The 27,858-nt window shown below is 41.5% G+C and overlaps 3 protein-coding genes across 5 annotated transcripts; 2 read left to right on the top strand and 1 right to left on the bottom strand.

Moving 5' to 3' along the window:
* Positions 1-951: 951 nt before the first annotated feature.
* lman2la (lectin, mannose-binding 2-like a) lies at positions 952-7,252 on the top strand. Of its 2 annotated transcripts, XM_005720498.1 has the most exons (9): positions 952-1,152; positions 1,448-1,566; positions 4,241-4,358; positions 4,460-4,542; positions 4,647-4,679; positions 5,003-5,164; positions 5,276-5,390; positions 6,103-6,225; positions 6,308-7,252. In XM_005720498.1, exons 1-9 carry the CDS (start codon positions 1,026-1,028, stop codon positions 6,448-6,450), a joined length of 1,023 nt encoding a protein of 340 aa, XP_005720555.1. In that variant the 5' UTR covers positions 952-1,025; the 3' UTR covers positions 6,451-7,252. The 2 variants fall into 2 exon arrangements, with proteins under 2 accessions (XP_005720555.1, XP_005720556.1); XM_005720499.1 differs by lacking the exon at positions 4,647-4,679.
* Positions 7,253-10,273: 3,021 nt separating this feature from the next.
* Positions 10,274-19,730, bottom strand: wbp1 (WW domain binding protein 1). The gene is made up of 4 exons (XM_005720497.1): positions 19,456-19,730; positions 18,267-18,369; positions 17,028-17,195; positions 10,274-16,056 (listed from the first exon to the last, which is right to left on the bottom strand). Exons 1-4 carry the CDS (start codon positions 19,516-19,518, stop codon positions 15,536-15,538), a joined length of 855 nt encoding a protein of 284 aa, XP_005720554.1. The 5' UTR covers positions 19,519-19,730; the 3' UTR covers positions 10,274-15,535.
* A 1,317-nt stretch (positions 19,731-21,047) lies between these two features.
* LOC102209868 (ADP-ribosylation factor-like protein 3) lies at positions 21,048-26,014 on the top strand. 2 transcript variants are annotated; one of them, XR_001290311.1, is made up of 7 exons: positions 21,048-21,137; positions 22,263-22,406; positions 22,518-22,634; positions 22,716-22,766; positions 22,980-23,165; positions 24,360-24,475; positions 25,988-26,014. XR_001290311.1 is itself a non-coding variant. In XM_013909463.1 (6 exons), exons 1-6 carry the CDS (start codon positions 21,135-21,137, stop codon positions 24,408-24,410), a joined length of 552 nt encoding a protein of 183 aa, XP_013764917.1. In that variant the 5' UTR covers positions 21,048-21,134; the 3' UTR covers positions 24,411-24,658. The 2 variants fall into 2 exon arrangements, 1 of the variants encoding a protein (XP_013764917.1); XM_013909463.1 differs by lacking the exon at positions 25,988-26,014 and having other exon boundaries at positions 24,360-24,658.
* Positions 26,015-27,858: the final 1,844 nt, after the last annotated feature.

Here is a 27,858-nt window from a genome sequence, read left to right as displayed (position 1 = left end):
GTCTTTAAAGTGGGAATACAGTTGGATCTAATTCACTGTAACTGAATCACACCATAATTTATTTGTTGATTTATATTAACCTAAAGAAAGTTCAGTGAATAAATAAATCAAAAATCAATATGAAAGAGGTGTATGTATGTGTGATGTATGTGGTGTGGTCTTATACATAAACCCTGAGAAATCCATTAATACTTCATTTTTGATGCAATTATTTATGTATCCCTGCTCCTAACCTGCTACAGTGTGCAACTTGGCATCTTCATAAACCAGTGCATGATCTGAAATGACAAAGCCGCTATGAAAAGTGCAGAGAGGTTTGAATATGGACAGGGGTGTGAAACACATCTGAGCCACACACACGAGCGAGTGCCATCAGTCATGTAAACAAGTGACACATGCAAAAAATAAATAAATAAATAAATAAAAATACACAAAAGCAACCTGATATGAGACAGGCCAACACAACCAGAAGCAGATACACACAAAACAGGTCCGAAGAGTAGATCTGTCAGTATGGGTGGGGAATTGGCAGTAATAATATTGGGTGAAGTCTGAAATGTTATTGTTTGCCAGAGAGCGTCACTGGATTATATTCCAGTGTTTGTTGAGCTGTCTAATTCATCCAGATTTGCTTTCGGCCTTTTCTAATATGAATAAATATATTTCTACAGTCAAATAATGCACAAAGTAAGCACTTTAATGCATAAAGGTCTCCCGAATGCTGTGAAGTCTTGTGAAGTGAAGTCTTTGAAGCTTAAATGTGACGATCAGAATAATATTTCCACAGTATACGATCCCGTTAATTATTTAAAACAACTGTATAGTCCTATAGCGTGTCAAAACCATTTCTTTTGATTGACAGCTAAACCGAGCAATGGTCACGAGCCATGCAACCCAGCGGACCAATGGGAGTGAAGGTGACGGTTCAGTGGGCTGGGTTTAGAGCAACGATGGCCGCCGCCAGCAGCAGCAGTCTCTACAGTGGCTCCAAATTACTGCTCGGTTTTACATGCAAAGGGAAGAAAATGCCTTTGAAATTTTGCTGGACAATCGCTTTTCTGGTTGTTACTCTAAGCCTGTGTTTTGCCGACGATGACCACGAAATGGAGGAGTTCCTGAAGCGGGAGCATTCCCTTTCCAAGCCTTACCAAGGTACCTGTGGTACAGGAGGGGGCGCGGGCTGAGGGGCGAGGACAGATATTTCCAGAATAATGTACTCACTCATGAACTCGTGCACGCACTAGCCGCTTTTCTGAGATGAAATCACTCTATTTCTCACGCAACTCGTCTAGTGGCATTGTCATAGTGACATACTCGGTATATATTTTGTGCTTTCTTATCTTTCATGCGCGTGTCCCCCCTCCCACTCACTGACAAAGCACTTTGATCTCAGGCTCAGTGAGCTGTGTTTTGCTGTCATTATAATGGGTGCTGATTGTTTTACCAGGTGTGGGCTCCTCAAGCTCCTCCCACTGGGAGCTGATGGGCGATGCCATGGTAACCACCGAGCAGGTGCGCCTGACACCTGACATGCAGAGCAGACAGGGGGCGATATGGAGCCGCATTGTGAGTAAAGGCTGCACTGTGTACAAGTTTGCATACTCCCAGTATACTGCATGAGCAGCAAGTCTGGTGACTGAGTTATTTCCTTGACTTAACTGCTTTAGGTGCTTAAAATCACTTTTCATCATCTAACTCGATGCTAAGTGTCGGATGCAGTGGTGTAAAGCACGCTGTCACTGGACTCCAGAACAGTGGAGTCTGGTAATCCGATGGTAATCCGATTCTGGGTTTGGCTGTTTCCAGGAGAACGGTGATTGTCGGACTGTATTGGGCCAGGTATAAAGGTTGGTGGAGGGGCGATTATGGTGTGGGGTTGTTTTTCAGGAGTTATTTCCAGTGAAAGGAACTCTTAATGTTTCATCATACCAATCCATTTTGAACTATATCATGCTCCCAGCTTTGTGGGAACGTGACTGCACACCAGTGGATAAAGCGAGGTCCATGAAGACGAACGAGTGTGGTCTGGATGAACTTGACTGGCCTGCGCAGAGTCCTGACCTCAACCCAGTAGATGACCTTTGGGGTGAATTAGAGGGGGAACTGTGAGCCAGGCCTTCTTGTGCAAAAATCAGTGTCTGAGCTCACAAATGAGCTTCTGGACGAATGACCAGAAATTCCCATAATCACTCCTAAACCTTGTAGAAAACCTTCACAGAAGAGTAAAGGCTGTTAAAGCTGCAACAGCTGGGCCTAAATCATATTAAACCCCTATGGATTAAAAATGGGATGTCACCCAAGTTCATATGTGTGTGAAGACAGACGACCCAATCCGGTTGTTCAGTGATGACGCGACGAATCCTACTTCCGGGTCTAAAGTAGTCTGTGTTTAATATGGCTTTTGTGTTGTTAACATGTTTAATGTTATGTATTTTCTTCTATTTGATCTCAAAAAGCTCCTAAAACAGTCAGTGATCCCTGTTGACCTCCCTCTGCTTTTATTACCGCTAATCATTTATTTAAGCTCAGTTTTTAAAACCTTAGGATGTAACTACAGCCCAGCCCATGCAGCAGTATATGAATGACTAACCTTGTATTGTGGATGGATTATCTCAGTTGTTCTCCTGGCTGAAGTTTGGTCCTTTTACAGCATCCTGCCATGCGATTACTTTTGTTTCTGACCACCGAGAACACTCACGTTAACTTTTATCGAGTGGGAAAAAAAGTTAGCTTGTTTATATTATGCTAACATAGCTGTGTCGCTAGCGGTCACGTAGCACATCACTATATACCAGCTAGCCCAACTTCAGTAACCCTACAAACGTCACTGCTGTTTAGTTTTCTGTCTTCACTTATGCTGGAAGTGATAACAGAGCTGTACGTTTTAATTTGTTTCCAAAACCCCGCAGTCATGACATGCTATATTGTATTTAGATAGAAGCTAGCGAGCTAACTCCCTGCTAACTTCTAACTCCGTTAAATGTCATAAATTCCGTTTTCATGAAGCCTGGATGTTAAACTCAATTGTTACACCTGGTAGAGCAGAACGCTGATCATTTTATTAAAGATGAAAGACTTTAGACAGTTTTTCAACTGTCAGTAATGCCACAGTGATCGTTTGATATATGGACCTGCAGCGGAGTTTAGACCCAGACACGGCTAGTGACGTCAGACTGAACAACTGGATACCTTTGGCAATATATTGTGTCGTTTCAGCTGTACTTGTAACAGCAGGTTCAAATAAAAAAGAGTAGAGCTACCTCTGTATTTACATTTACAGTAAGAGCCAGAGACACAAGCTGCAGATGGAGAGGTGAGGGTTAGTTTGAAATCCTGCAGGGTAATTTCCACTGTGTTGCCTGATGAAGTTAAACAGACTCGTGCACTCTGTTTCCTGTTTATAAGGTTTACTTAGCTACAGCAACGCAGGCTAACACCCCAGTTAAATGTATGCCCTCCTTTACATTTTCCAAAGAGTGGGCCAGATTGGAGTCATTGCTGGGCCAATTCTGACCCGTGGGCCTTATGTTTCACACCCCTGCTCCATAGTAAAGCACAAATGTTTCTTCCACTTTCAGTAGTTGCTGCAAGAAACATTGAAGGTTTAGACCTATAGTTATTGTACAAATGCATGCGATGACTGTGTGGTCGTGATAAGAGCTGCTGTACACTGACACGAACTGGGTGATAACCACAGCCTGTCTTCAGTGAGCGAGGCTTTACTACGTTTTCAGTTTAAGTTGTTTTGTTCTGGAACTGTTTTGACTTTAAAAAATGGGCTTTTGACATTGTTATGCTCAGTCACAATATGATGGTAATATTTGGTTTTAAGAATTGGTTAGATGTGGTTCATTACAGTAAGAAGCTTGACTGCTTGCCCACTATCATCTTTACTTTAACCTTGCTGATTTTATCTCACACTGGTAAACAAACATCCTCACCGTCTGCTGCTTGTGACTGTGGTTGGGTTAAAAACCTCATGCATCTGCCTCAATCTTAGTAGACTCGCTAAAATGATGAAGTCTGCTTCTATTTTCCTTTCCTCTTAGCTTGACCTCAACCCATCCTTAAGTGTTGTCCATGCAGTCACCTCACCTACACCCAATAAAGCTCTATATCAAATGTAGCAGGCAGTGAAACATTATTTACTCAAAAGGAAACCAGACTGTGGAACAGTACTAGGCCTACCAAAGACTTTTAACTTATACTTCTGTAGCTTATTGGACTTGTTGTGTTTTAGCCCTGCCATCTGAAGGACTGGGAGGTGCAGGTGCACTTTAAAATTCACGGGCAAGGAAAGAAGAACCTGAACGGTGACGGGTTGGCCATTTGGTACACGAAGGAACGCATGCAGAAAGGTAAGCACTACAGGATGTAATTTAAACCCAACCATGGTGCTAAATAAACTACAAGAACTAGTGTTTATATGTTACCAGCACTGTCTTTAAATCATTTCCAGGGCCTGTTTTTGGAAATAAGGACAACTTCACCGGCTTGGGCGTTTTTGTGGACACATACCCCAATGAGGAGAAACACATAGAGGTACGCTGCTGTGGTTCTGATTACTGTGTGGGTGCACTGTGGGATTAACAGTTTATGTAAAAGGGGCTGTATTTTTCTTCTTTTGTGCACACAATTGGATACAGGCGCAGAAGAAGAGATACACTCCTCGCACACAGGTAACCAGTGTTTTTAACATCTGACCCTCTCCCTATGATCCGCCCTCCACTCTCGTTTAACCCTTTTTCTCCCCTCCCCCCATGGTTTGTTTGTGGTTACAGCTGGGTCATACTTAATAAAATGTTATGAAATTACACAAAACAATCACATAATAGGAAGTGAGCCTGCATGTCCTAATTGTTCTCCATTTTATTATTTCTTCTTCTCCTTTAGCCCTTTTTCTTTTTCCCAGCTTGCTGCTGTCACTGTAGTCATACTAATGTGGATTCACTCTTGCTAAAATGCCCTGTTCCCTCTCTGCTTTTCCTCCTGTGACCACAAGAGGATCTTCCCCTTCGTCCTGGCAATGGTGGGGAATGGCACCATCAGCTACGACCACGAGCGGGATGGCCGGCCCACAGAGCTGGGTGGCTGCAACGCCATGGTGCGCAACCTCAAGCACGATAGCTTCCTCTTCATCCGATACGTCCGCCGCAGGCTCACGGTGAGAGACACAGCCTTTGAATCATTTTGGCGTGCAGGAAAAAGCAGCTTGTATCATATAAGTTCATTCTAAGTGGTGAACCTTAGAAGTAAATGGAAATGTGTCGCCCAGGTGATGATAGATATCGACGGGCAGCATGAATGGAGGGACTGCCTGGACCTACCTGGCGTGCGGTTGCCACAAGGCTATTATTTTGGCGCTTCAGCAATCACTGGAGATCTCTCAGGTAAACAAGTGCAGAGTAATGCAATGGCTGGTTTTAGCTTTATCTTTTAAAACTGTTGTTGTGTGCTTTAGACGTCATGTGTGGCGTTGAGCCAACTGCAAGACGCAGAAACAATGGAATGAAGTGAAATCGAGCCTTTATTTAATAAAGGAAAAACATAGGGAGAGACCGACAGAAAAAACTCAGTGAACACTCTGAGAATAATGGATTCAAAAAAGAGACGGAAACACAAAAAAACAGAGACCACAGAGGAGGTTAACGGATGCAGTGAAGGCCGACATGCAGAGGGTTGGTGTGTGAGGAGAGGACAGCAGACCTGTCAGTTCTCACGCCACCATCATGCAGACAAGAGTATATTTTGTAAAACTGTAGTAAAAATGAGATTAGGAAACGTAAAAATATGAAGAAAAAAGAAACTAGATGCTGTTTATTGTCGTTATCTGGCCTTGTGTAACAGGACACTCTACTCAGATATTAAAACTCTAAATTATGGCCTCAGGGCTGTGAATATTTAGCGCTGCGAGCTGGGATTTTAACCTTTAAGTCAGCAGTTTAGTCGTGAAAATAATGATCTCACCATCGATTCACAACGCCAGCTTCACTTGAGCTGAATTATAGTGCAAGAAGATTCCTAGAACTCCATATTAGCTTCTAATCTCTGGGTTTCTGTTTAACTTTTTCACATTTCCATTTGCTGATTCTTACTTAATAGATAACCATGATATAATTTCTATGAAACTCTACCAACTGACGGTGCTGCGGAGCAAAAAGGAAGAAGAGGAGGAAGAAGACGTGATAACCATACCCAGTGTAGACAACATGGAGCTCATCAGATGTGAGATAACACAGTCACGCATCACTTAGTGGAGTTTCCATCAGAGGGTGTGCTTTTCGCTCACTGCTGTGCTCTCTTTCAGTGGGTCAGAGTGATGAGGGGATGAGCGGAATAGCCATTTTCTTCACCGTGCTCTTTTCCATGCTGGCGTGCATCTTCCTCATCGTTATCGGCCTGGTGGTGTACAGCCACTGGAACGAGAACAGACGCAAGCGTTTCTACTGAGGACAACAACAAAGCAGACAGCGATTGTAAAAGCCATCGTGGTCCGCGGACACAACTGCACTGAAAGTGAGACGCTGCTGTCAGCTGGCACTGGTTTGTTTTTGTTCTTTTTTTTTTAAATCCCGAGGACAACTCAGTTTGACAGGAAGTGGAGTGGATGTATTCCCTGCTACACAAAAAGCCATACTCCAACTTTGCCATCAGTAGCCATGAACCAATAGGAGGATCTCAATTCACACTTTGTCGTCGCCCCCCCCGCACCAACTCGGCCTTACCATCTCCACCTCTGTACCTGATACAAAGCAGATGTGCAGCACCGTCACTGACTTCTCATGAGCAGCTATTTTTTTGTGTTTTGGTACTGTTTGCTGGATTTGGAGGATATTTTTTTCACTGGTTTTCACATCACTGATGTTGATTTTGCAGCTTTAAGAAATCTACTTAAGTAAGCTGATGTGTTCCTGCTTGCAAGTCCATTAACTACCTGCAGTACAAGGCGCTAACCAAATTAGCAAAAGCCACTGATCCGCTTCTTTGCATTAGAAAAGCCTCTCAGTTTATACTGTGCTGTATTATGTGCTCTATATTCTTATTGTTGTTTTAGCATGCATGGCGTTTGTGTGGGTTAGTCTGTGATCTGCTTTGTTAACATCATGTGTGAGCTTTTAGCCGTTCTATCTACACATAGCATGTGTCAATGGTAGCGATCGGTGTGTTTCAGGGAAATTATCAATTTAAGTCAGTTGCTTTGTCAAAACGTTTATTTATATTTCATACCTTTACCCTAGTCTGTGTGTGCATTTAAAAAGTGTTTTTTTATTTTCACTACTGCTATTTTATGTTTGTTTTATTTTATAAGAAGATGGTTCTTTCAGCCACTTCTCTTTTTCTATTTAGCACATCACACCCTTCCTGACTCCACCCTCTCATTTACACCACACGTCATCATATCTCTTAGGCGGTGCTTTTTATTTATTGTGCAGTCTTTGGAAACTTCATTTGTTTCTGTAACCCAGCGGTCCCCAACCTTTTTTGCGCCACGGACCGGTTTATGCCCGACAATATTTTCACGGACCGGCCTTTAAGGTGTCGCGGATAAATGCAACAAAATAAAACTAGTACCGGTACCGAAAAAAAGAAGATTTATTCATAACACACATGAAAAGACCCAGGAAAACCAAGTAAACGATAAAAACAATAACAAAATAACGCTGAAAACCGATAAAAACCCTGAAAACCATACATTTCACACCTGAGCCTCAACTCTCGCGGCCCGGTACCAAACGACTCACGGACCGGTACTGGTCCGAGGCCCGGGGGTTGAGGACCGCTGCTGTAACCACTTTATCCACCGCACTACCTTATTTATGTTTTTTAATTGTTTTTTTATGAAACTGTGCCTCATGTATGCAGTCAGTGACTTAGGATTTACAATAAATTTAGCAGTTTTTATCTTGCTTCTGTGTCCTGAACTGTTTGATGTATTTAATGTCATGGAGGGTAGTGAGCACTGTTACGATGGCTCACTGCATTTTAAGGTTTTTACACATTTATGAGTAGAGCCCTACTATTGTCATTGTTTACGGCTATGCCACCCTGAACACGCCCAATCTCAGAAGCTAAATGATAAATGAAGTGGTTCTTGTATAGTGCTTTCTAAGAGCTTTCTATCTAACATTCACACTCCAATGGATGCATCAGAGAGCAGGATACCCAAGGATACTTTGGGACGTGGCACAATTTTCCAGTGTTAGCAGATGACTCGCTGTACCTCCCCAACCAGATTTAGGCCTGGTTTGTACTTTGATGGGAGACTGCCTAGGAGTACCAGGTGCGGTAAGCTTGGGGTGGCTCAGGAGGTGGAGTGTATCATCAAGTGGGAATGTTAGATAGAAAGCTCTTAGGTCTAGAAAAAGTTCTTATGTGAATGAGGCAAGTTGTATAAAGTGCTTGGAGTGCTCGAGTAAAAAAGCACTATAAAAGAGCCCATCCTTTTACCGTACTATTTACACATGTCTGTAGCTGGGGCACAGAAAACCCATTTTTCCTTTTTTTCTATTTTATTTCTGACTGTAGGAGGGTTTCTTTACACACCAATTTTCTCCAGGTATCTAAAAATCAAGGATCATAAACCTTAATGACTACAGACCTTTTGCTGTCATATCTCCCTGACCCCATCTCAGACCCCCTGTAGTTTGCCTATAAAGCCAGCGTGCTGGTAGATGATCTCCATGAGTATGCAGTTAACATGGCACTGCACTTTATTCTCCAGCACCTGAACTTTACAGGAACTTTTTCCAGGTTACTTCATGGACTATTTCCACTTCCAACACCATCATGCAGGACAAGCCGTCCCAGTTGAATGTACCTGCAGCTGCATCGCTGACTTCCTGCCTGACAGGAGGCAGAAGCATGTGAAACTGCCAGACATATGATGGGCTCTCCGTCTGTCAGCACTGGTTCCCCTTAAGGCTTAATATGGTGATCTGTTGTAAATACAACAACCTGGAGCTTAGTGCTGTCAAAACAGTGGAGGTGATTGTGGATTACTACCAGCGCCTACAGACTTCATCTCTCTATATCGCTGCCCAGTTGACAGTGAAATCTTTCCACTTCCTGGGAACCACCATCTGCCAGAATTTAAAGCAGGAGCTAAAAATCAGCTTCCTCATCAAGAATGCACAGCAGAAGATGCACTACAAACGCCAGGGACTAAGGAAGGCTGCAGCGTGTTATCAGTTTTGCCAAAAAGGTGACTGGCTACAATCTGCCTTCTCTATAGAGCTATACACCACCAGGACGCTGAGATGGGTCAAAGTTTATGTCTGTTTAAGTTTATTCCTCCTCATGACACCGATCAATGCAAAAAACTTGAAGGGCAAGTTGCTACGGTATGGGTTACTTTCCAATTCAGAGCTCTGGTATAGAAACTGTATTGACTTTAGTTCATAGTGATTCAGCTATAATTTAATATATAATTTCAAAGTCTGTCCTAAATGATAGAACATCATAACATCAGTGGGGAGGTCTGATGCCTTAATGTGACTGGGGTTTGTTGGCAGGATGTCAATTTGGTTGCAAATTTGTGAACTGAATTCATTTCAATGAATCAGTTTCATTCATGAACATACAATTCAGCATTTAGAAACTTTGTGAAACATTTAAAATGATCTTGAAGGTGTCAAAATGGAAATAAATGACTGAAGAAAAATGGCAACAGGACAGACACCAGCACAGTTTATGCTACAGACAGGCATGCAAATGAGGACTTCAACATACCATTCAATACACTAAGCAAATACAGCCAGAGGATCAGACAGGAAGAGCATACACACACACTCACACCACCCTTATACAAATGATTTGGTTAAAATATGCATAAACTGTGTTGAATACTTGCCTGTTCTGTGGTATGAATTAAATATGTAACTTTTGCATTTTCAGTGTGCCGACCCTGTGGTTGGGAACAGACTTTAATCATGATTACAATAATTTCAGCAATCATGTGTGAACATGAGCTTTATATATCGTTAAAGCTTTCAGTTGGTACTCGTTTGACTATTTTAACTTTAAAGAGTCACAAGTGTGCCAGCTAAACCCTGTTTCACCGTGTTTGAGGCTGGCTGTGCGTTACCCTAACAGCTAAATGACACCCATCAATAATTTAGACTGAATGCCTGAGGTGCATTAACTCAAGCATGCGATCATCCTCCAAATTAATATGTGGGTACAAGAGGGGACGGGGAACCTTTTGTAGCCTTTCAGGTTTGATTGATCCCGAGGAAAACGGGATTCTGCAAAAAGGACAAACTCAAAGTCGATCAGCAGTGCGCCAATGTTTGTTTTATTAAAAAAATAAAATACAAATGATGACCCAAAGAGTACACAGCAGACTTCTTACAAAACCAAAGCATTTTTTGTCTGTCAGTCGGTGCTTATTGTTTTTCTATGTTACTTATTTTGGCTTTTTTTTCTTTTCTTTTTAAGTTATTAGGAAAACAATGTAGAAAGAGTCAAGTTGCTTCTTTTTTTTATTAAATAGATGCCTTCCCTCTCAAAAGTGGATGATTCCCATTTTGGCAAAAAAAACAAAACAAAACAAAACAGAAAAGACAAATGACACAGCTCAAAGACATGTGCCTCCCATCTGTTTGGTATAATCTATGTTTGAGAAAAAAAATAGTACAGTTCACAGGTTTGATGGACACAATCACACTGAAATGTTTTCAGTACAGTGTTGAGGGCTCAGCAAAGTATTACAAATAATGGCTGGTCTGATCCACGCTGACTGTGTTCCATGTTGAGGTCTTTCATGTGTATGATATAGATAAAAAAACTGTGGTTCTGTATTAACTGGGGATTAAAGGCAATGTTTACATATTTAGCCTGTAATTTCATGAAGATGGAGAATAAAAAGTTGAGGGACAGAAAAGTGTCAAACAGACCAAATAATAATAGTAATAATAATATAATCAACTCTTTCAGCATACTCAACTAAACGTGTTTTATCCATAAGTTTGTAGCAGAAGTGTTAGTGGTTGAAGGAAGCAGAGACAAAAAGCCAAAACAATAAGAGGGGAAATGGTGTATATATTCATATATATATATATATATTTAAAAACTAGAATGGCATTTTAACTCAAGCCCCTCAATAGACACTCCCCACATCACTGTAGTAGCATTACAAGTATTTTTCTTTCTTTTTAAACAGTTTTTCTTAAACAAATAGATAAAACACAGACCAACCGAAGTAGATTACAGTATAGTGCAGTGCCACAAGTACTGAGAGTTATATTGCTTGTACTGGTGCCCACAAACAAAACGACAGAGAGACTGTAAAACAGGAGCGGAGGGGTCGCAGCATATAACAGTAAGTTCATGTTTTTGCATAGCCTAGATCAGTATGTTTCACAGAGATACGTGATGCAGACAAGAAATATCAAGACAGTAATAAAAGCGAAACAGTTGCTTTGGCTTTATGAGACTCGTGGGTGAAAAACGTGTCGATTTCAAACTACAGCGCTGCTCGCTAGAGGTAACCCTGAGAGTACGAAACAGTGATGAGCCGTGAAGCGCGAGGATGGCGAAGGCTTTGGTACGTTTACTCTGTCGACAAGCTGAGGAGCAGTGCAGCTGAGAATAAAACGAGCAGCTACAGTGTTGGCTACACTTTCTGTTATCGAGACGCAGCCTGGTGGAGGTTGGTGGAGTTGCAGCCCATAAACGGCCGACGGAGTAAAACATGCCACTGCTTTGGGGGGGCGGAGGAGTGTGTGTAGGGAGGGTGGGGATCGGTCGGTTACGCTGCATCACGGATCTCTGTTGAGGTCGACAAAACAAGAAGGCAAAGTTAAAGCCTATAAAACAAACATATGTGGTCGTATACAATCAGCTATTAGATAAATACGAGCTCCACCGCAACATCACGAGACAGCCAAGTCCAAACGGTGATCATGCGACTCGCTTCTGACCGCTTTCAGGTAGCGGATCTCGGCATCTGTGGCTTTTAAAGAACAACGCAGAACAGATGAATTGCTCGATGAAATGGGTGGACTTGACCAATATAGCCCTTACTCTCAGTAAACATGTGAAAACCAGGGAGGCATAGCAGTTGATTGGCAATGGGGGAAAACCATGAACCTCCAGTTCACTCCTGCACAGAAGAAACCCCTATTCCCTTATTCATTCCCCACCCCCCACCTGCCCTGCTCTGTTATTACCCTAAATATGTATACAAATAAGAAAAGATCCACCTTAGCAACAAACAAAAAAACTCTTCTGGAGTCAGTTTTTGTCCTTCATATGGAAAACAAGCCATAGAAAACAAGAACGAGGACATTTTCTACTCTTCTCATGCTTTCAACTAAGTATATTTCACTAAATAAACCAACAGCCACCTCAAAGAGAGGAGAAAAAAAAGCTAAAACAGACTGAGCACAAACTACATGGTCTGAACATACTCCGTCAGTGCCACAGCTAACTACACACAGATTTTAAAGTCACTACAACCGCCCCTCCGGTAACAACGCTGTACAGAACAGTTCAAATCTTGTGGCTTTTTAATGTTTACCCACCACATCCTTTTCTAAGACACAAGCACACTTTTCTCAGAAATGTATATTCTAGCTACAGCAACCATGCTTCAAAAACAAATGTTACCACAGGAAAAAAAACCCCTGACTATTAGTCTACTTTAATAAGGCAGTATCACATCTGCTTCCGCACAAAGAGGTTATAATTTATATTTTACTGTGCAGCTCCTTAATCATCACATTTGCTCTGTATAAATGCACCAAGGCAGCTCGAGGTGTGTTGGCAAACAAAATGTCTATTATCATTTATGCTAATGGGTGTGCAGCCATGCTCACAGTGTGACTGCTCCTCTGATAAGGTCGCTGTCGTGTTAGTATGGCTTCATGTTAAAGCACCGGCTCGACCGCACAGCACACGGACTGCGAACCTCTAACTAATCTTGTATAACGCCATCGCAGCAAGTTTAAAGAAGCCCGTTTAAATGAATATGAAATTTCAGGCAGCTGTGCATTCACATATTTTCATTCTGCTCTCAAACGCCTGACGCAGTGGCCCACTTGTTTTCGTTTTTTTTAGCATGCACAGCCACAACCAGAACAGGCTGCTGCTAGCTGGGGGGAAATAACAAAACTGATTCATGAGCCACAGAGCTGCCTAAAATTACATATTTGTGCACAGAACTCAAGTGTTGTGTTCTGCTAACAGGGCCAACAAAGTTCAGTTCAAATGTGTCCTTGTCAGAGTTCATTCAGCACTGAAAATAAATAAGCATTCAAAGCCGCATAAATATAACCAGCAAGCTTGAAATGCTAGCCTTTGTTCCCCGCTTTGCCAGATGGAAATGTCTTCTAACTCTATGGTATTTAAAGGAAAAATCAAAACACATGTGAAGATTGTGAAGCAACATCAGACAGACAGAGTGCATGTGAACTATTGTTACCCTTGGTGAAATCATCTAGAACAGAGAGTACTGCACCAAGACGTTAACTGGTGATAAAGGCCAAATGGAAGCAGGACTTGGTGAGTGCGTGTGTGAAGCAGACTGACTGACCTGAGTCTCTACACTGTGTCCGTTTGGACACGTGCTATCAGAGCAGACAAAAAGTTATTCACCGTTGTTCCAAAATAAACTCTCAATGAAATATTTACTAACTTATCAGTTACTGCTCATCTTGCAAAGACAAGAATTTCTAAATCTGACTACAACCGGTTTGACTGGCTACGTTCTAAACACAAACTGCACGGTGTGCGGCGCAAGCAGCATGTAGTCAGTCACAATAGAGTTGGCTGCTGTACCAACACCAAATTGACTGCAGAGGACAGCCTGCATCCATCTCAACCTGCTAATGCACCGGGCCCTCTGCTGCCAATGGAAAATACCACTGCAAATCCCCTCATACTGCCAAGAGTTACAGGGGCCAGATAGAGAGCCAAGACAGCCTGAGCTAACAAGCTATCAGCACGACATGGCTCACACGGTCAAAACAACACAAAAATATTAGATCCAGACAGTTAATGTTAAACCTCAGTCCCTTTCTTTCCCCCAACATCGGGGCTCAAACTTGTGCAGTCATTATTACTGCAACAAAATAATAAGCAAAGCAAGTAGCACAAGTACTAGAAAATTCTAAAACGCTACTTTCGGCCATCCCCTTATTCACAAGGGGGTCGCCACAGACGGGTAGCTCCGCATGTTTGATTTAGCTGATGATTTCTTTCTGACAGAAACCCAAAAGAGATCCACATCTCCTCCCAGGATACAAATGAGCTCATATATAAACACATATAAACCATGCCTCATGCAAAACACCAGTGCTTTTAATAGTAACCTCACCTCAGTCTTTTCAACCAGGCAACACAGCACTTTGAAAGATATACACACAGACACACATCTCAATGTTTCCCTACTGCACTGAAACACCCAAGCACTACAACCGCTACTACGACGCACTCCAGCAGCCCCTGTTTGGAGCTTTGTTGCAATTAAAAGTGACACCTGTGGCATTTACTGAAGCACAGCTGGCTACGAAATGAAAACCGCATTCTTTTATATGAACATCCAAACTACGTACTGAGCACGGCAATACAGAGCCACCGCAAGGCTTTTTTATTAAGTAATAAGTTTGGTGGCATCACTACTATGGATTTAATGCAATCTACAACCAGAGTGAGATTACGTGTACACAATCCATAAACCGCTGAAATGCTGAGTATCCCAAATGTCATGGTGACTGTTGGTGACATGGCCGAGGAGACTGCACAAAGGGTGAGGAGAAAGTCGTCTAAAAAGGGGGTTCGTGTGCCATTCAGCATCCTAAGAATGAGCTCAACTCTTTGCTCTTCCACCAGTGAGTGTACGGCCTTCCTCGCTCGAGTCCCAAAGTCTTCACACCAGATGCTGGTTATCATGACCTCAGACGTGACATCACTACGCAGCTGTGCCCTGGATTTCACAGCAGAGGCCGCAGTCTTGCACGCACAGAGCTTTGGGGAAAATGAAAAATAATCTGTTGTTGATTTCATCCAGTCTCATCCTACAGTTTCGAAATGTTTGCTGCTGCTTCCTCTGCTTAGTTGTAGCTGGGGGGGGCAGATACGAGAGGAATGCAGCTGACTGCGTTGATACGCTCCTGAATAATCGCCTCCACCAGAGATGAAATGTCAGACAGGAAGGATGGTTGAAGATGTTTTGACCAAGGCCTGAAATATGACAGCAGGGCTAAAGGACAGTCACAATGACGTCAATTCTGGTTCACAATCAACTGCTGTCTTCTAACCACCCAATAACTTTCTCATGGTTAGTACTAAATAAAAAACACCTAATGGGGCTACAACATATGATTGCTTGCTCCCCAATTAGAAAAGCAAAGAAAAAAAATTGTCCACACATTACAATAATTTTTCCTAATCTGGAGCTATTACGGATTATTTATCATTATCTTCATCACCTAGATGTCATGTCTAAGTTAGTTAGTTTAGAGAATTAAAACGCAAGACGGTCTCCCTGTGGTTGTGGAAGCTGCACCAGTTGGCTGGTTGGTTACGCTGTGGATCACACCACGTGGTCTCCATTGCTGGTGCTAGTCTGGCTAGGCAGCTCTGAGGCGTGCTCCTTCTGTCTTAAGGTTTGCTGTTGGGGGGCGGAGCAGCAGTCCCTCCCGGCGACCTTACACATACGCTGCTCCTCTTCGCTTTCCTCCTCAAGCCCTGAGCCTTCGTCTACGTCAAGCTGGCAAACGCACACCTCAATCCCTGAGTCGCCAGTTACGTGCCGACGCCGTGTCACAAGCTCCTCGTCCTCCTCTGCCGCCTCTACATTCTCCTCTGCCGCACACTGTACTTGGATTGGGAGCGACACCGCCTCCTGGTCTGATGACGAACCGGAGCCCTGAGAGTCCACCCTCGGCTCAGCCTCGGCGAGGGGTTGTGGCACAGAAGAAGCGTCCGGCTGGTTCACTTGTGGAACGACTACAGGGATACACTCAGGAGGGTTTTCAGAGTAAGGAGGAGGAGGTGTCGGAGGGTGGCCAACTACCTCTTCATAGTCAGGAAGCTTGCAGTCATTCCAAAATCCTGAAAGTGAGCAGATACAGAAGCTTCAGCTTTGAACCATCATTATAATCAACTAACTTCAACTTTAATCTGCTAACTGGTAATCATAAACTTGTCAGGAAACACTCGCTACAAAACCAAATCTATCAAACTGTTGATTAGACAGGAAAAAATTTCACTCTCAGTCACTTTTGGGTCTAAACTAACAACCCTGAAAGCACACACTGGGATTCACACTCTGACTCCTTTTTAAGGATTTCAACTTATATAAATGTGGATCCCACGAATCTATGAATTTACACAGAAATAGTTTCTTATTGTGCCGACACTTATCTGAAGTGAAAAGCAACTACACTACATGTTGCCAGGGTCCCTGTGCAAGTGAGTCACTGTCTAAGTATGCACACAGTTAGAGTTGTGTTCACATTCTTGATATAAAGTCAAGCATGTTTGGAGTGGGCTTCTGGTAAGTGTACACCTTATCCAGCTCCTATTTGTGATATCAGTGGACATATCATGTTCAAGCTGAGGTCCAGTGATCGCTGACATTAGAGCGGCATCTCTGCTGTGGCTCGGCCAGCTTCAGACCATAACTATGTAATACACGCTTTGTATAACAAGATTACCATGATCACCTTCTCCAATTCTAAGATCATGACTTTGAGAAAAAGGCAGCTGCTTAATCTGTTAGGAGGAGGGGAGAACATGGAGTATTGTGTTTTAGGGATAAAGATTCCAAAATGTGCTGCTGCCCCATGGACATATTAGTGGACCTCTGTGGTAGAGAGCAGAGTTCAATGTACCACCTATGAATACAGAGCTTTGAGCAGTGCCCAGAGAAGCTGCAAATATGAAGCCTGTCAGATTTTCATGACTCTGAGAATAGCTAAATATCAGCTCAAGGATGAATTAGAGGTTCACAAACAACATCAGGTTGCAAAACCATAGAAACCTAGACGACTATGTTCAGCATGAGGAGGAAAACTACTCACTTAAATTGAGAGGTGGAGGTGAAATAAATGAGCTGGAGGCTCCTTGGTAGGCCATGAGGCTGATCTCACGCTGGCGCTGCTCCTGCTGAAGACGCATTTTAACCCTCCGGTGTCGATAGGCACAACAGCAGCTCAGCATGATGATTAAGGTCCATACCAACCAGAACCCTGTGAGAAGGGACAAACTCAAAAGTCACTTCTCCAATGAGGGGATGTGAAGCACATAAGCCTTTTGGAGTTTTTTTAAAAGTTTTTTGTTGTTTATTTTCCTGCAGTGTAGGACTTCAGAGGTGAAGGAAATAATTTTGCAAGAGCTTCAAATACATGGTGGAAAATTCATCACTGCTGATGGTGGTGTCTAAGAAGAAAAAACTGAGTTGACAAGAGTCTCTTTTCTGAGTTTAACCAGTTAGCGCTGAGCTTTGCCTAAATATTTTTAGGGAGCTACCCTAAAATGAGTACTTATAACTCTTTTTCACTAGTCAACTCAACTCTATTCAGTCTTTAGGGTTTTCCACTAGGTGGTAGTAACTGGTATGAGGCTCTTTTTTAGCCAGGGTTCTGAGCAATCTGAATAGATCCAAAAATGTGATGTCAACAGACTGCATGTCAGTTGGATAGTAAATGGCATGACTCGATGAATCAAAACCGCCATTTTTGAAACCCAGCAAAAATGCTGGGTTTCAAATGGCTACTCATAAACCAACACCGTGGTCCCAGAGTCTGAAAACTCAATCATAATGGAAAACGAACGAAACTGAGTTGCGTTGTATCGTGCTGAGTAGGTACTAGCTATTTGTCTTCCTCAGTGGACCCAAACGAGACCTTTCAGGTGAGGTTCCTGCTAGAAGAACAGGCACTAAAGCTGCAGTATGACAAAAGTCACAGCCTGATTCTAAACATCTCCACATTTACGATATAAAGCACACCTAAAACATCCACAACAATTAAACATTGTCTTTCTGCACTTAAAATAAATCAGGACATTTTTTTTCAGTCACAGGCTTATTTCACTTTTACTTCTCAGTTCACGTAGGTTCATTTCAACACTACATGAAAACTAAAACATTTAACAGCGAAAGTAAAGCCAACTCCAAAAGTTAAGCAGAGTCTGAAGAATTATACATACATATATTTATCTATCTATCTATTTATCTATCTATATATCACACATGGTGCTATGTATCTGAATTAAATGATGAAATGAATGAATAATCAGAAAATAGTAATTATACTTACACCACAGTTCATAGTAGTAAGTGCAGCATTCTGTTTCACCACAGCAGTACCCCATCTCACAGCGGTACTGCTCATTGTTTACCCCAAAACAGAACTCCTTCCCCTTAAATACACAAAGGTAAACAAAGCAAAGGCTTCAGTCAACAATCAATTGCACAAGTTAACAAGAAAATGTACAGCAAACTCTTGAGCAAATGCCCTGTTTCTAGGATTTCTGTTTAACCTGACTCACTCACATTTCTGTGCCAGTTTTCTGTCCTTCGTGTAACCTATATTTAGACATTTGAAAGTACACGCCACTTAAATGCACCCCCTTTATTCTGAATGCCATTGTAAGAGCAGCAGATATAATGGTAATAGTAAAGTAATAACAATATACGTTATGTACTTATCATTTTCCTTTACGTTACAAAGTGTAACCAATTCAAAGCATTTAAGATAAGAAATAAGGAAAAGCTGAGGCTATAAAGACAACAACTGTTTATCATGAAGAAATAAGATTATGATAAGAGAAACCTTTACAAAAGCAATACAGCAAAATAATACAGATAACACCAGAAATGTAAAATAAACTCGGGGGTGGGCTGGTTGGTTTGTGACAGTAAGACGTCTGGCTATGTCTAATTTCGCTTTCATTTTCATGGTAAACTGTAATAAAATAATGGCATTGGGCTATCAAAAACTAGGCCGAAAAGCATTTCTTAGCAAATATATTCACAGCAAATTGTTTAAAAGCTTTAAAAAGTTCAAATCGTTTCAGTTTGTTTGGTCAACATTTAAAATAGCGACTCTGTAAGGGAAGCCAGGCACAAACTGCGGCTGGCTGGCTGCCCCGTCTGTGCTGCTAAAATCAACAACTATGAATAAATACGTCCATTTGCCGGGTATCAGTTAGCAGCGGCTAATGTTAATCTCTACAACCTCGACCCAAACTGAGAAACAGACAAAATTAAATATTTCTCTCAAGCTCCCCCAGCTTCACCAACCCTCAAAACAATTTACTGTCGAAATTTTATCGAAAAACTTTTACTAACTGACGTCATCCCCAGCAATACAGTCGCGAGCCGTGCCCAGTTTCCTTTGTGGAGGAGACAAAAAGGCTCGACAGAAAGCGGCCTTCACCCAGCCCACGAGCAGCGGCCTCGCCTTGAAGCATCCGCCGACCCCGCGAGCTCGAGCGGAGGCTTACCTGCACAAGATAGGTCCCGGTGCAAAGAAGACCAACAATGGATCCCAGTGCTTTCTGTGCCATCTTTCTGGGTTGTCGGCCGTTGTCACGACGGGAATCATATAGCAGTCCGTCGAAGTGACGACTTGTTGCGGTGACAGCAGTCGGCTGTAGCTAGTAACGGTTCAACCTCTCGGACATGTTTTTGTTGTTCTCAATCTGAGGTACCGCGCTGGTACTGAGGCGAAAAGATGCGCAGCCTTGGACACCAGGGGGCGCTGTGTGTGCGGAACAGAGCCCGTCGCGGTGCAAGAGAAAGCAAATGACTTCACAGAATGCGGGTTCAAGTTCACTGCGGAAAATGACTTCTTTCAAACAAACAGTAAAGTTTTGTTGATCAAATTTTATATATGAATGAGTAATGTCCAGCCAGAAGATAAGACCCCTCCAAGCAGCGATAATCAGCGCTACTCATTCATTATTTATAAGCACTGGGATTTGAAACCTTTTTTTCAATCAACATTTTGAGGTCAAAAAAGTTTAACGCAAAGCTTAAAAAAAGAAATACCATGAATAAGCACCTATTCATTTCATAAAAGACAACCTTCATACTTACCATGAAAGTAAACTTGTTAAGGACTTTGACTTAAAAAAAAGTTTCCAAAATGAACATTTAATTTAAATGATTAATAGATTTCATTCAGCACTTTAAATCTTCCTACAAAAATAAGATATAGATGCTGATATTCTATAGTTAATTATTTGTACCTGCTTTTTTTCCTTCTTCTTCTTTGTATTTATGGTGAACTGGTTTTGTGCTGCTGGAACGAAATTATGGTCCCTCCCCAAGGGATGAATTCTATTCTGCTCTTTTTTGTGACATTTGCCCAAAGACCTGATACCATTTATTTTGGTCTTATTTTGTAGCACTGACTTTAGTGAAAAAGACTAGAGCATTTTACCATATTAGGCTGATGAGATAAAAATGGAAGTTCTCAAATTATTCAGTTTAATTTTATTGACATAATGCCAAATCACAACAACAGTCACCTCAAGGTGTTTTATACTGTAAGGTCAGAAGCCTACAATAATAGAGAAAAATCCCAGCAGTCATACAACACCTTATGAGCATTTGGCGACAGTGGGAAGGAAAAACTCCCTTTTACCAGGAAGAAACCTCCAGCAGAACTAGGGCAGCCATCTGCTGCAACCAGTTGAGGGTAAGAGAAGGGATACAGGACAGAACACATATAATAACTAATGATTGAATGTAGAATGGTGCATAAACTCATAGTGTGGGAAAAAAAAGGTGAGTGAAGATTTATTTAATTTGTATGCTATTTTTTGTATTCTAATCTTTGAAGTCTGTGGTTCACAATTATTGCTAATAATAATAATAACGATAAAATAATGTAAAATTTTATGAAAGTTAACTCAAAATCAGGTTTGAAGTGATTAACCAGAAAAAAAAAGCAAATTAACTATTTATGTTCTTTTTATTTTCTACTTTTATTTTTTAACCTCGCGCCACAGGAGCCCTCTCTTGCCCAGCGATCACGTCGTTTACGCTGACGTCACCGTTTCCGTAGCAACAGAGCCTGACAGCCGTTCTGCCAGGAGGCCAACAAGCACGTGTGGTCAGAGAAGATGTTAATCCACTCACACACTGAGCGAGGGCCACAAAACTACCCGAGAAAAACATGGTGAGTTATAATGATTCACGGCCGCAGCGGGTTTTGTTTGCGTTGGGCAAAAGGACTTTATTTTGATTTTGTTTTATATTTAAAACAAAATTACTGAAATTACTCTTGGCACCTGGTAAACATTGGTGACAATGGTCTAAATACAGTTAAATGATGTGTCACCTTTAGCCAAATACTGAGGGCAGTGGATGTGATACTGGTCATTAAACTGGCCGTTTTATCCCTGAAACTTAATACGCGTTTCACTTTCAGTCGTTGATATAACTCAAACGTTTTGTTTGCCAGTGCCAGGATTAAACTATATTTATTTATTAAATCTGTTTATTTATATTTAGACTTGGACTTTCTTTTTCAACCCAGTTTATTTTTACCTATATATAACTATCACCTTAAGGTACTTATTGTAAGGCAAAGAGTTTAAACCAGGTATGGAGACTATGTTGAAAGGTAAACAGAAACACTTTTATAATTTTATAAAAACTAAATTTATATATGGAGTACTTTTCAAAATTGGAGCTAAAACAGACTTTATAGGGGGACTAAAGCTGACGTAAAAGAGATGGAGAGGGAAATTTATGATAACACAAAAATAAAATGCACAAATTACAAAAAAAGTAGTGGCTCTGAAGATGGATTTTAAAAGTGCTATGTGTATTATTTTGTCTTTTCAGAGCAGATTTTGTATGGTGAGGGGTCACTGTTGCCTTAAAAGTAAATAGCATGAGCCAAAGCCTTTCCTTATTTCCCTCCTCTGGACAGAAGCCACTCAGTAACTTACTAACCTCGGCTGGCTAAAGAGGTCTTTAGGGCTGGTACATTTATAGGTCACTGCAGCTAAATCCTCACACTCTAGATGATTCTAGCTGTTGGGTGAGAGTGTAACATGCTGTGTGTACTGTGTCATGTTCCTGTGACAGACTCTGCCAACAGGGTGGTGTACTGTAACTGGTGCGAGCTGAAAATGATTTGGTCCAGCAGCTTATTCAGGCTTTATCTGATAAAACTTAGGCCATGACTCTGGAAAAGCAAGAAAATGCTTGCAGGTTCCTCAGTGTTATGACATCTCGTAAGCTGCTGTTCCTTTAAGACTAATCAGCTCTAATATGTGCTTTGATCCTCCTGCAGGGCCTTTTGTCCATCCTTCGGCGGCTGAAGCAGGCTCCAGAGCAGGAAGTACGCTTGCTGCTGTTAGGGTTGGATAATGCCGGCAAGACCACTGTGCTAAAACAGCTGGCAGCCGAAGACATCAGCCACATCACCCCCACACAAGTACACACATCCACACTCTCTCACATGCACAGAAATGTAGAGTCCTGTCATTTTTAGAGCCTTTGAATTCTCCTGCTGCAGATATTAAGCATCTGCGATACCTTTCTTAAGGGCTTTAACATCAAGAGCATGCAGTCCGCAGGCTTCAAGCTGAACGTTTGGGACATTGGAGGTCAGCGCAAAATCCGACCATACTGGAGGAATTATTTTGAGAACACAGATGTGCTGGTACATACGTAGTCTTCATAATATCATTTTTTTTCTGTGTTCTGATCAGTTTGTTAATATCTACGACTGTATTGCGTGCAGATCTATGTGATTGACAGCTCAGACAGGAAACGGTTTGAAGAAACAAGTCTGGTGAGCTCCATAAATACTTTTACATTTTAGGGAGGCACAGTAGTCATCTTCTGATAAGGTTGAAGGTTAGAAGGCATTCAGGAGCTGTTGGAATTAGAAGCTGATCAGGGATGATCGGCAGTATGATGTTGTGTTGCTTCTCAACACGTCTCAGTGGTTTTTCTGTTGGCAAATACCATTAGAACAAGTGTATGTGTCTGCACCGTGTTACAGGAGCTAGCTGAGTTGCTGGAGGAGGAAACGCTCGCCACGGTGCCGTTGCTAATCTTCGCCAACAAGCAGGACCTGATGACAGCTGCTCCAGCGTCAGAGTTGGCAGAAAGTCTCCGTCTGCACACAATACGGGATCGCATGTGGCAGGTGCAGGCCTGCTCGGCGCTCACTGCAGAGGGAATTCAGGTAAACATAGAAATGGACACAGTCTGCAAACGCAACATCGCACACACAGCAAGGGTTGGGATAGTTGCCTGCAGCCACTTTCGGAAGTCAGGGAATGCTGGGATTTATTTTACTTGTCCTGGTCTTAAAAAACGGGCTAGAGGGACTGAAGTTTGTTTAAGTAAATCACGTTACGATGAAATAGAATCATTTAACCGCGTTATGGTAGATTTCTAAACACAACCTATAATACCTTTAGATAGCAAAAATAAAATCAGTACAGTTCAATGGAGTAAAATGACACAAAGGAAGCACAATAAAATAGAAATATGCAGAATAATTAATGAATACAAATCTAAATATAACACAAACTTGGATATATGTTCTTTTTTGTGGCAATGGAGCAGAGACAGATGTTTAAGGAGGTGTTCGACTGCAGAGGGTGGTCTCAATTATCCATGATGGCCTCATCCTCTTCCCCAACATAGCCACAGTCATTTAGAAGACCTCGGCATCAGCTAATGAAGGAATCCAAAGTGTGCTGAATTCAAACAGGGAAAAGAGGAAAAAGAAGCAGATTACTTAAGATCCATTATTCCTTTAATTACCATCATAAAACACATGCTTGTATAAGAAGATTTCCCAATCTGGGTGGATCAGTTATGTCACCTTTCTAAAGACTAAAGAAGCTCAGCTGCTTTGTGTTATCATGTGCATTAAAACTGTTTGCTACTGCACGTCTGCACGTTTCACATCACTGCTTTGCCTCAATTTCATGGGTGGGATGGTGATGTGTGGAGCGTGGAGTTTGCATGCTCTCCCTGTGCATGTTCCTTACACCTAGCACACACATGCTAGGCTAAGTATTTTTTCCAAATTGCCCATCTGCAGTGAGTAAAGTCGATTGAGTGCTTGAAGTGCACAGGATGAAGTGCTGTGTGACTGCGTGCTTAAAAATATGACTTGTATTCTTATCAATTTTAGTGGCGGTAAGTAATCAGTAGCACAAAAGTCCTTGTAAGAAATGATGTTAAATGCATAAATAATAAATCACAATGGTTGTCTGGAAAATATGATCAAACAGCAAAAAAATCACACAGTACTTCTAGAGATATATTTTGAATGCTATTTTTAGGTCCACTTCATTTTTACTTCTCTAATTTTCCACAATTAAAAAAATATATAATTCTGTTTATTTATTTATGTTTTTTTCAGGATGGGATGACCTGGGTTTGCAGAAATATAAAGTTTCGGAAGAAGCCATGAAAAATCGCATCTTACATCTGGAATATCCAGTGTTTCATGTTCAGGACAGGAGACAACATCATGTGGTAATTCTTAAAGGCACTTGTGTCTTTTTTTCCTTATGTGGCATCAAAATAATTAGTCACTGTCAGCACAGTTGTCCAACACAACCCTCAGCCCTGTATTACATATCTTAAAATGTACATACTGTAAATAGGCTGTTTTATTTAAACTGTACACACTTTTTTAAAAATAATTAAACCATGTTAACTCAGTGTTTTGTAGACAATGTGTTGTGTTTTTTTAAATAAGCATTTGGTGTTGTGCAGTGGATTCATGAAAAATGGAGGTTTTGTAAGGCTGTAAGTCTATTCAGTCGAAGCTAGAGGGCGATATGGTGCTAGTCTTGTGTATCAGAGCCTTATGCCAAATTATTACATCTCTTACTTTCTGTCAGTGACAAAGCCAGGGGGAGGGCCTTGATGCTGGTGGTGCAGTGTGTGTGTGTTTGGGCAGGTGGGGGATATATAATAAGCTGTAAGGATAAAGTTTTTCATTCATCCTGTCACATTCTAACACAACTCAAGCCACAGGCAAGAATAAACAGCCAAAACGTAACTGAACTGGCCTGTTACTCAGGCACAGGCCGCACAAAAATTAAACCTCCGCCCTGTGACACATCAGGCGCACACACAGTTAATCAAATTAATTATGAAGCCATTAAAAAGTATGCCAGTGATGCGACTACAAAGTCTTTAAAGGCTCAGTAATCAAGACATAGAGTCAGCCTGTTTGCACACAGCTGGCTGGAATCTGTCTGAATATTTTAATCGGCCCAAAACCAAATTTGCGCAGCATATAACACAGTCATGTACCCTTCTACGGCAAAGGTAGCTGTATGAAAGGTTACCTTCATCAGAATGCGCTGATATAATGCTCCAAATGTGACTTGGTGCTCAAAGGTTTAGGCGATAAAAGCTCATGATGGGCACTGAGGAGATGTTGTTCAAAATGTCTGTGATGGCATGCATCAGGGACCTGTGTGTGAGTCTCTTCTGCGTCATGGTAACCATGTTTTTAACTGCAGCCTGGAAAATGATTACTCAGATGAGGCCAAGAGGGATAATTCCAGGAGTTTACAGGGGGATGAAACTCCTGTTAGGCTCTTTTTGTCAGCTGCTAGTTAAAAATATATATCTTCGTACATTTTTATGATAGCTGATAGCTCACTTTGAAATGCACCAGTTTTAATCTATTAGTGACTTCTGTTTAATGTCATTTGACCATGATGCTAGGTGTTGTTTTTATTATTGTTACCTTTGTTTTACCAGGAAGTCCCACTGAGATCACAATCTCTTTTAAAAGAGAAACCTGGCAAAGACAGCACTCATACAAACTCAGGACAAAAGTCAACAAAATTCTCCTTTACTGGAGCTTATTATGCTTTTAAAGTAATCAATATTTAAAGAAAGAAAGTCATTTTTCTGTGCTTTACTCATTTATTACAATTTCATAATTCAGATATTTGTCAAAGTAAACCAATGACAGCAGGAATAGTGTGTGAAGTGTTTTGACAACTTTATTTTTTTTGCATTAAGGTGGGGGTGCTATGACGTCTGCCTTTTGGAGGTGGTGGGTGGGGCTTCTGCTTCCCACGGCCTTGACCAGTGATGTTGCATCCTTTGCCATGTTTGATTTGTCGCTTACATAATTTTTTTTCTTCATGCAATGTTCTACAATTTCAAAGTGTGCTTTAAATGTCTTGTTTTGTCACAGCGCTGCTGCGCTCAGGTACAGAAGCTCTACATCATGAGCAAAATGACCATAAAACACGCACACCTGTGTCTGCACACAGGAAACAGACCTCAACACATCTCTCTTGCATATGCAATAAACCATACAGAAACACCTTGGCCATTCAATTACTCAACTTCTCACCTTGTTCACCATGATTTACCACAAGGCAATTGCATTTTCTGTCTATTTTTCTTTTTTGTCTTCTGCAGCACATTTGCCACAAACCCCACTAATCTGAACTGGATGAGTGCTGCACTGTGGTCCTATAGGGCATTTACATACAAACCTTTTCTAGGACTAATAGCTCTCTCCAATACAATTTGCATTTATATAGCCCCCTTCATACCCAACATGATTTGGCACCTTTGCCCATGATAAAAATAAACCTCCTCCTTTGGCCTTGAGTTACTGCCCTGCTGCCGGTTGTGTGTGTGTGCACTTGTGTGTCCCTCAACATATACAGGGTTGGCTGATTTTAATATGCCAAAGCTGCTTGGTCGTCAGATGGAGACTGAAACAAGTGCAAAGCCTTTAAAATGGACCTCATAATGATTTGGTCTCGTTCCCTGTGTGTGTTTTCTGCTATACAGTATGCATGAATTTTGTCGATATAGCAGTGTGGGGCACTAGAACACACTAGAAGACACGAGGTAAATATTAAACCACAACAGATCTTGCTGGATAAACTACAACAGAACACGCACAGTACTGACCCCACCCTCATTTATTTATCTTTTGCTTCCAAGAAGCCAGACTTGTCATTTTTTTAAAAGTGGTATTTAGCAATAGTTCTCCAGGCTTTCTGAAGGTCCTTCAAATGTTTTCTTTGGATGTTGGCTGCATTTTCATTCATCTTCAATCTAGTCCTTGCTCTTGTTCATGTTGATGTTTTGACTGTTGAACCAATTGAAACTGACCTGTGGACCATTCAAACATAAAAAGTTACCTAACTAAAGAGAAGAACCAGCGCTCTGTCTACAAATAACAGACATTTTAGCAAAGAACCAATTTTAAATTGTGTCTTTAGGCACTTCCCTATCACAAAAGCCCTTTTCACCCTCAACCTACCAAAACGACAAAGATAAAACTGTTTATCAGAAATAAAACTGTATTTTTACACCAACAAAGTGACTCCCAAAGAGCTGGTAGCTGAAAACTTGGAAGCTGGACAAGTGGAGGACAGAAGAAAAAGTGGCATGCCTGAAAAAACTACTACTGATGGATCGTATGTGAAAGTCATCTCTTTAATTAATAGGAAAATATCCAACTGATCCATTTACTGTTCACTCCGCTTCTCAGAAAAAATGCTGTTGTGATCCTGTATGAAAAAGTGAGAAGAGAGGCACAATAGTGAGTCGCTACAGAAATCTGTAAAGCAAGGTGGAGGCTATGTCATGGTTTGAGCCTACGTTTCAGCTAATTGTGCTGGAGATCTTGTCGAATTAATGGAATTACAACCACAAGAAAGTACCATCAGATTTTCATCCACCATGCCATACCATCTGGAAAGCATCAGACGGTGGCTTAATTTTTTTTTACCATGACAGTGATCCCAAATACACTGCCAGTGCCACAGAAGTGGATAGAAAAACACACAGTGGATCATTATCAGTCATGGACTGGCCTCGTCAGAGCCCGGACTACAACATTATTGGAGCAGTCTGGGATCGTG

The sequence above is a fragment of the Pundamilia nyererei genome, unplaced genomic scaffold (genome assembly GCF_000239375.1).
Source record: "Pundamilia nyererei isolate P.nyererei 1_Seehausen unplaced genomic scaffold, PunNye1.0 scaffold00002, whole genome shotgun sequence".
Classification (NCBI taxonomy): Eukaryota; Metazoa; Chordata; class Actinopteri; order Cichliformes; family Cichlidae; genus Pundamilia; species Pundamilia nyererei.
Note: the sequence above shows the minus strand (reverse complement) of the source record. Positions and strands in the feature narration are given on the sequence as shown.

Bases quoted from the DNA above. Each gene is read 5' to 3' on its own strand.
- wbp1 (XM_005720497.1), bottom strand. From the start codon at position 19,518: ATGGCACAGAAAGCACTGGGATCCATTGTTGGTCTTCTTTGCACCGGG. The intron at 18,370-19,455 runs GTAAGCCTCCGC...TGTGTATTTAAG, and splicing joins CCGGGACCTATCTTGTGCAG to GGGAAGGAGTTCTGTTTTGG. The intron at 17,196-18,266 runs GTAAGTATAATT...CCCTTCTCACAG, and splicing joins TTACTACTATGAACTGTGGT to GGTTCTGGTTGGTATGGACC.
- LOC102209868 (XM_013909463.1), top strand. The intron at 22,635-22,715 runs GTACATACGTAG...TATTGCGTGCAG, and splicing joins TTGAGAACACAGATGTGCTG to ATCTATGTGATTGACAGCTC. The intron at 23,166-24,359 runs GTAAACATAGAA...TGTTTTTTTCAG, and splicing joins TCACTGCAGAGGGAATTCAG to GATGGGATGACCTGGGTTTG.
- lman2la (XM_005720498.1), top strand. From the start codon at position 1,026: ATGCCTTTGAAATTTTGCTGGACAATCGCTTTTCTGGTTGTTACTCTA. The intron at 5,391-6,102 runs GTAAACAAGTGC...CTTACTTAATAG, and splicing joins AATCACTGGAGATCTCTCAG to ATAACCATGATATAATTTCT. The intron at 6,226-6,307 runs GTGAGATAACAC...GCTCTCTTTCAG, and splicing joins CAACATGGAGCTCATCAGAT to TGGGTCAGAGTGATGAGGGG.